General features: G+C 44.7%; 1 protein-coding gene across 1 annotated transcript in view; it reads right to left on the reverse strand.

Moving 5' to 3' along the window:
- ARHGAP18 (Rho GTPase activating protein 18) overlaps window positions 1-6526 on the reverse strand; it is a 63892-nt gene extending 57366 nt beyond the window's left edge. The window contains exon 1 of the mRNA XM_082755883.1: window positions 6409-6526. Within this exon, the coding sequence (XP_082612009.1) occupies window positions 6409-6485 (77 nt within the window). The 5' untranslated portion in view covers window positions 6486-6526. The remainder of the gene's footprint in view (window positions 1-6408) is intronic.
- Between the last annotated feature and the right edge of the window lie 1785 nt (window positions 6527-8311).

Consider the following 8311-nt stretch of genomic DNA (forward strand, 5'->3'; position numbering starts at 1 on the left):
CAATCATATTTCTAAGTATGCTAAAAGCATCCACTTTTGCTCCTCCTCTAATACTTCACCCCAAATCGCTTTACTCTTACAGCAATAACACAGGCCACGCAAAGTGAATATTCCGATACATTTTTATGTATTTGTTGCCTTTTGGTCTAAGAAGCCTCCTTAGGAAGAAATGGTGTTGTAGGAAGAACACAGGTAAAGTCTCTGAAACTCTCCTGAAAGCATTTCAAGGCTAACGGGACTGGGATGTTGTAGCAGGAGGAGCAGGGAACAGACTCACAGAACAAGGGTGAATAAGGAAGAGGTGATCCTCACAGGACAGTATCAGTAGGTATCTAGCCTTTGCTGTACTCACATTTACTCTGTTGAAATACAAGACAGTTGGCACAAAACAATAAGCAAAGAGCAAGCGCATAGCTTTAGCTCTCTCAGGAAGGCAGAAGGGTAACTTGCTCGTGTGCTCAACCCATTACATTGGTTGGGTTGTCACCAAAAATATATCCCAGAAGACAGTGGCTAAAATTGTACTTCATAAAATAAATCAATTTTTTTTTTACACAACCAAACACTTTAAAAACAAAAACCCTACATTTTTCTTACTTGTTTGGCTAGAAGTATTTAAATTCCCTGCCTGCACACAATTATTTTGAGATCAGGATTCCAAGGCAGAGAGAGGTTCACTGAAAAACAAACAGACATCACAAAACAGCTTGTTGTCACGCTGGAAATGCTCAAAACTTACTAGTGTGGAATTTTTCTTCCCCTGGCCAAGTTCATGTACTGAGTTTGGAGTGACAGTCAGTGACCCATACATAACAGGAATCTGCAATGCCACTCACAGCGGGAACTTCTCTGTATCAGTTACTGTAATTACGGCTTCAGTTCAGCTGTAGCATTCTGATTCACAGAGGAAAAAAAATGAAGGCACACACTCAGTAAGTCTAGCAAAAAAGCATAACTATAGAGCTGGGTACTCACAGACCTCTCTGAAGCATGTATGAACAGCCTTTTAAAACCTTACCTCTTTCAGCTCTAAACTCTCTGGTGACAGCTATGAAACAAGAGTAAATTATTGGCAATAACAGTTTCAATCTTTTCAATCGAGCGCCAGTAACAGCAGACGGAAAAAAACATTAGTCTTGATCAAAACCTAATTCACAAATTCTGCTTTTCAAAGAAAAAAAAAGAGATGCAAATAAGAAATATTAATTCGATGCCACGTTTAGAGCTAATGTTGAAGTTCAAATTTACAAGGCTCCTCTGGCACTTTGCTCATCAGAAGTTCAGTTGCATTCTAACTTTACATAAAGTCTACATGCTTGTAACAGCACATCTAGTAATATCCTGTATTATGCTTTCTATCATCTAGATTTGTACACACTCAAGAAAGCTGTTAATTAAAGTGTTCAAAAGGCTTTTATGCTTCACATTCCTTATAGTTGGCATCTCATTCTCTGTATCTTATTAAACTGAAAAAGAAAGCCAGTATATGGCAAGCCACATCCTCTGTTCTGTTACACAGCTCCACCGATTCAGCACAGTTATTTTCACTTGATACCTATTTAAGGGCCTGACCAGCAGTGGAACTGAATAGACTATTTTCACAGATAGCAAAGGGCATTAAATCCAATCTAAATCCATGACACAGAATGATCCAGGTCAGTTACTGAATTGAGCTTATTGAAATAATGTTGTTTTATAACACTGACAGATGTCAAATGGATATCTAAGTGCATGAACCAGGGACCGTGTCTGCATAATGAGGACTGCCCTGAAAAAGAAGGGCTTGAGAAAAGTGCAAAGGACATGAAATTTGAGGTGAGTTCCAACAGGATGCTTAGGAAAACAACCATGCCTGCAACTAGATGAGGTGCTAATTAGCATCGTGGCAGTGACTTTACCTGTGTGGGTGACACTCATGAGACTGACACTGAATTACTTGTTGTAATTCAGGCTGGGAAGGCAAAATAGTGGGACACATGTAAAAAAGGATGCTGAAAATTGAAGAAACTAAAGAAAAGAGTCACAAAAAAAGTGTTTTTAGACTGAAGAAACAAAGATGCTCAAAAATAATTACTTATTTAGTCTACAAAAATAAAATTGAGCAGCAGCTTGATTTAACAGACAGCTGAAGGGCTTTTTACTCTATTGGAAGCACATAGCAAGAACCAAAAGCAGAAGCCAGATAAATTCAAAGAAGAAAGAAAGTGCAAACTGGGGAGGGAGTAACTCAAGGGAGACAGGAATCTGGAAGCAGGAAATGGTGGGCTACCACATCTTGCTGTCTGTAGATCAAGTTAGTGGGATTAATACACTGGTAACTAAGCAACACGTTCAGGGTCTGCAGTACGCTACATATTTATACATGCATAAAGCACAGGAGACACAAAAGCAATTCTAAACAAAGAAACTTAGCACGCTGTTGCCTATCAGCTCTATTTGAATATGTAGGCACGGGACAATAAATGCTGTTCAAATTAGCTGGCAAATTCAAGGCAGAAAAGATTTTTCTAAGGTATTTGTACTCACGTAGAGCCTGTACAGTTAGATAAAACATTGCTATGATTTTGTGAAGTCAGCTGTAGTGTGATACATCTTTGCTTTGCATAAAAGTAAGCACCACATGGCAGCTACTGTGCTGGGGACTCCGTATTGGCATCACGGCAGACAGGTTACAGGGGGTAGCAACAACGAATGCTGTGATGATACAGAAAACCCCAAATCTGTGCTGTGCTAATAGCTTGTAAAAGAAATTGCAACAGGCTCTGCCACCCCAAGCCCATTGTTATAATCAGCTTGTGAGTTTGTTGCTCACACACTGAGCATTACATGCATCTCTCACAATGCTTTAGTCCTTCAAACTGGATTTCACTGGATTTCAATTCCAAGAGTGAGTCACTGGTGGGAAAAGAGAGGGAAAGGAATGAGAGCTTTTCTCTCTGAAGGAATGAGAACAGAAACTGCCCTTCAAAGAAGGCATGAATTCATATTCACTACTAGAATTCTTATTGGCCTGAGTTGCGAACTATTAAATCTTCAGATTAAACTGAGAGAATACTTGAGCAATGAAAGGCGATCAAACTGTGAGTGATTTAGACCAAAGCTGCCTGTGGAAAACATTAAGTATTTTATGCCCCTCGCTTGTCACCCATCCCAACAGTCAACACAGATACAACAACCACTAAGTCACTAAAACCCATATTTACGAAGATAAAAAATAAATATTTTCTTTTATGCACACTTGCGCAGTAATCCACAAAAATGGGCTCTTCTCCACAACAAAACCTAACCGTGACCCTCTTCTCTACTGCCACATGCTTCCGAGCTTCAGCTGACATCTCCCAGATTCACGTGGGTTCAGCAGTGAATAAGACAGTGAATCTCCAGCACCATGGGTGCTTGCTGGCAGGTGTCATTTGGCAGAAGGGACCTGAGGAGGTGGAACCTTCTCTTTTCCAGCAGCCAAGGATTACAGCACTCTCTCCAGAACTGGTCTGGGTTTTAGTTCCATCTAAGAGAAACTGGGCTTGTAGTTCTCACTTTGCAAGCCAGTGCTGTCAAACCAAATGCTTTGAAGATTTAAAAACAGCAAATACGTGAGGGTGCACATAGGTACATGACCTGTGAGGAAGAAGAGCCATGTTCTATTCTTTATGAGATGCTGCAGTCCTTCTTAAGAAGTCACTGGCAACATGAAGATTTACAGGACCTTTGGGAGCATGTGATATTAAGAAGGCACTGGCTTGCAAAGCTTCAAAAACTCAAACTGGTATTCTGCAATTAGATTAAGAAGTGCAATGAAGTGGCAGCAAAAGTGCACATGCTGGCTGCTTATGAGAAAGCATGGTGAGGTGACTCATTGGAAACATACAGGGAGACTGTGACTCACATGACAATTTGGTGCAGCCAGGGAGACAATACAGAAAGACAGCCTCTGAGATATGGCAAAAGTAAGGGAGACAAAAGCAAAGTCAACTTGCAGAGGCCATCACATTTAGAATCATTCATCTGTCACTCAGTTTGCATTTTAAGCTCAGCTCTTGAAAATGCTCTGCTGCAGAATTTTATTTTCCTCACACACATGCATGCAGTTAGTTTTGCATGCATCTAGCTATTTGCAATTTTTTTTATATCCTATTCCCCACCTATTCAATAATCCAGACCTGGCCTTCACCTTATAATCACTTAAAAGATATTCTCAGCTGCATATATACATACGCACATTCACATACACATTCATTCTTGAACAGGAACAGTCCTGCAGAGGCCTGTCTGGATGAGACTGTTGTCTAACCGTAAACACAAGGAACCCTATGAAAAGACTGTTTTAACCTGAAATGCCTGTGTGTGGCTGGCAAATATGACGGAGGACCTGCAACTCCTTCTGCTACAGAACATGGGGTAAAATCCCCAGCAAGAAACCTAAGCAGCACTGGATGTCTATGCTTAGGTACGTCAATTTCACATTTCTCTCATGCATGAGGCTTACATGACTGCAAGGGGCCAAAGTGGCCGCTCAAACAGTAATGGGCGAGTTACTTGATTCACTCTTATTTTCCACAGTCCATTTAACATCAAGCAGTTCCATTGGCAAAATAAGAAAAATGCCCATGCACGGACACCATAAAAAAAGGGAGACAACACAAAAATGCAAGCAGCAAGACAGCCAATAAAGCAATAATGTATCTAACGGGTTAAAGCTGAGAAGTGAAAAACAAGCAGAAAACAAGCAGTATGGAGGAGAGCTATTAAAATTAAACTTGACTGGGTAACCTGATGTTGTGATTTCTCTAAGGAAGTTCTTAGATAAATACTTAGGTATATCACAGAAATCACCCATAATCAGTATCTTAAATATAAGAAGATGTTCCTTTAACTATTACTTTTAATATAAGCTGTAAGATAAATTCTATGGTAAAGACAGCTCTGATGCTATTTTATGCATCATCACTGTCAAGACAACATTGTCTTAAATTGTCAAACTTGGAAGTAATCACTTTGGAGCTGTTCTAGATTTTAGCCTGATGAACCAATAGTAGGGTAAGACTTTTTTACAGGAAGTATTTCACAGGCTCATTGTGCCTTTAAAGGGCCAGAAGAGAATGGTAAAGTAGCTCAACAATCTATTAGATCAGTGAAATTCTGCAGTTCTATGAAGCAGGACTTCTTGTACGCCTGAAGAAAAACAAATGGTTAGGGAACATAGTTTCCTAGGCTGCCACTTTATCTGGAGCACAGCCAATGCATTGCTTTTTCCAGGATGCACCAGTGCCATGCTTCTCCAACAGTCAAAATACAATGCAGTCTCCAATGCTCATTGTTTTGAATGCCCTCGAAAAAAGAAAAAAAAAAATCAACATAGCTGACCATAAGTATTTCCAAAAAGGTTGCTTCATTACAACACAAACAGCTGGCGCTGTATTACATGTGCTCCGATCCCTGTTGAAAATCACAGAGTTTTTGAGGCAGCAGAGGGGTGGGTACGTAGTGATACGGAAAGCTGTGACATGGAAAGAGAGGCAGCCTTCTGGATCTTAGCTGAGAGAGCTCAATGACAAACGTGCACAGTCTGAAGCTGTAACGCTGCCAGCGGCGGAGCTCAGGCAAACTAAGCGTGGGAACCCCTTGTCCTACCCAGCTCTAACGTACACATTTCTAATGCTGCAATTAAGAAGGGAGACTGCTTCTCACCTTTACTCCCCCCACACACTCTTAGTTACGAGGACGGGAGCACCCCAACAAACACAGGGCCGTGGCAGTGCTGTTGCAGCACTCGGTCAGGCTGCACTGCTCGGTTCGGTTCTTGCCTTTGCCGTGAACTCTTGGCGTGACACACCACGGCACATGGCTTATCTTTTGTCCAGGGTGACATCCAGCACTTCCTTCTATCTTTTTTTAATGAGATAATAATCAATTTGGTCGGACACGCTCTACTCGGGCACGCGCGTAAGTCATGTGCCGGTGCCGATACCGCCCCGGTTTCAGCCGGCTTCCCCGCGTTAGTGAAAGTCCCATCTTTATCAAAGGGACCTTTGTGGCCACTTCCAGCAAGGCCAGGACAGACGGAGCGAAGACAAAACTCCTTCCCTCTCGGCAGCCTCTGCTTAGCGCCAGGGCACCGCGCGGGTTACACACCGCCCGCTGCAGCCGCCCTGCTCCCCACCACCACCTTTCGAGCTGTCAACACCTCCCGCAACTTTCCCTCGGCCTCACCTGCGCTTCCTTCAGCGCACCCCGCCACATCAACCACAACAAACACCCCCCACCACCACCAGCACCGAGCACCCAGCCCCGCAGAGAGCCGGCCGAAGCCCCCCCGGGGCCGCTCCCCGCCGCCTCCCGCCCGGTGCCCGCAGCCCGGCCCCGGAGGCGCTTCCCCGGACTCCCCGCGGGGCCGCCGCCGCCGCTCACCCGCCGGGGGCGCCGCCGCCGCCGCTGGGGTGGTAGGCGGTGAGCACCACGCCGCGGGAGCCGGGCAGCCAGCTCATGCTGCCATCCCCTCTGCCGGCGCCCGGGCGGAGCGGGGCGGCTCGCCACGGCTCGGCACAGCGGGGCAGGGCCGCCCACGGCAGCGCCTCCTGCGGCCGGCCGCCGCCGGGCCCCTCCTCCGCCACCGCCACCGCCACTACCGCCACCACCGCCACCGCCACCGCCGCGGGTGCTCCCATGGCACGCCATGGTTACCAACATGGCGGTGCGCGGCGGGGTCAGGGCAGGACAGCGGGCAGCCGGGCTGCCTCTCCTGCTGTCCCCCAGCCCCCCCGTCCGAATCGCTTTTATTGCCACTAGGAAACGGGCTGGCTGCAGTGCTGGCGTAACTATCGCGTTCCCTTTGCCCTTCTGCAGCTGCCCTGCTTGCAGTTGGGTGTATGAAAAACTCAGCGCGGGGCTACGTGAGGTGCTCTGGTGCATTTAGGTACCTCGAGGGCCCGACCTTAATGTACTTAAAGCATCTGCAGGGCAGTAATTTTGACCTGCAGTCACTGGAAAATTGCTCCCAGTGAAGAATCCAAGAGCAAGAACTTCCCGTCATGTCTGAGTGGGACCAGTGTGTCCTTCAGGGCCCTCCACACACCTGGAGCTATTGACTTTGTTCGTGGGTGATACCCAGACATAACCGAATTTTGTCATTGACTTAAGCAGCTAACTTTATCCATGTTTCTTCTTAAAAGGGTGGCCTTTTATGGAACACCAAAGCAGCTGTCCCTTATTTCTTTGAAATGGATAATGTCCCCATGAAATGTTGAGGACACTCTCAGCATGACAAGCACAGGAACGTGCTGCAGAGTTCAACAGCCCAACCATTACAGAGGGGCCTTTTCACTTCTTCCACCACTGAAGGTCAGCTCTGCTTTGTTTTAGGTGCATACAAAGAGTTGAGTGCAGGGGTGGGTTTTAACAAAACCTGACTCTCCCAGGGCTTCTGTACAATGTTTTATCAGCAGGCAGCTGGCCAAAGTGTTTTGACTAAAATGGTTTTGTACATAAATTGACAATTTTTAATCAAAGTTTTCAAATTTAAACAAAAAATTAATGAAAACAGGAAGTAGTACTAATAAGCTTTTCAGATATGTATTACGATAAAGGAGAAGAGATATATGAAATAAGTGGAAATTTTTATCCAGCTGTCTCAGGGCAGATCTCCTATGCACACCAAAGGCTGTGCATGCTGCCCCACCTCCCAAGAAGTCATCTGTTTCCAAAGGGTAAAAGCAAAGGCACAGCCACTGTGCTTGCTACTTCAGCAGTGCAGCAGTGTCTCAGTGGCCCAGCTGCAACAGCTGAAGTATCAGTCTGCACCAAAAGCAGTGCACTGGGACAAGTTACCTGTGTAACTTGCCAAAAAGCAAGGATATGAAAACACTGTAAAACTTAGAGCTATGAGAAGATTTCCTTGTACCCTCAGCACACACGTACAGCACTCTACATCTCTCAGGCTGTGTCAGAAAGGCAAAAACTGGGGCCTGATTTCTCACACACAGACACAAACAAGACCCATCTCTTTTCACTACTCACGTTAGAAGCACATCAGCATGAGACAAGAAAGCACCCTGTTAATATATGCCACTACACCTATTTACTGTTGCCTTTGGCTCTGTCTTTAAATGCATGTGTGGCTAATTGTTGAACAGCCTATGCAGAATACAAAATTATTTTGTTAAGGACCCAACCTTTTCCATTTAAACTAAAACAAGAAAACTAAAAATGTAAATGAAATGAAATTGCCTTAGGACCTGGCAGTTTCTAAAATCTTCAGCTAGCTGTTTGCATGCCAAATACTCTACTTAGTTGTAAAACTTCCTTTAAAGAATAG

Source organism: Aythya marila, assembly GCF_965140915.1.
Source record: "Aythya marila genome assembly, chromosome: 3".
Lineage (NCBI taxonomy): Eukaryota > Metazoa > Chordata > Aves > Anseriformes > Anatidae > Aythya > Aythya marila.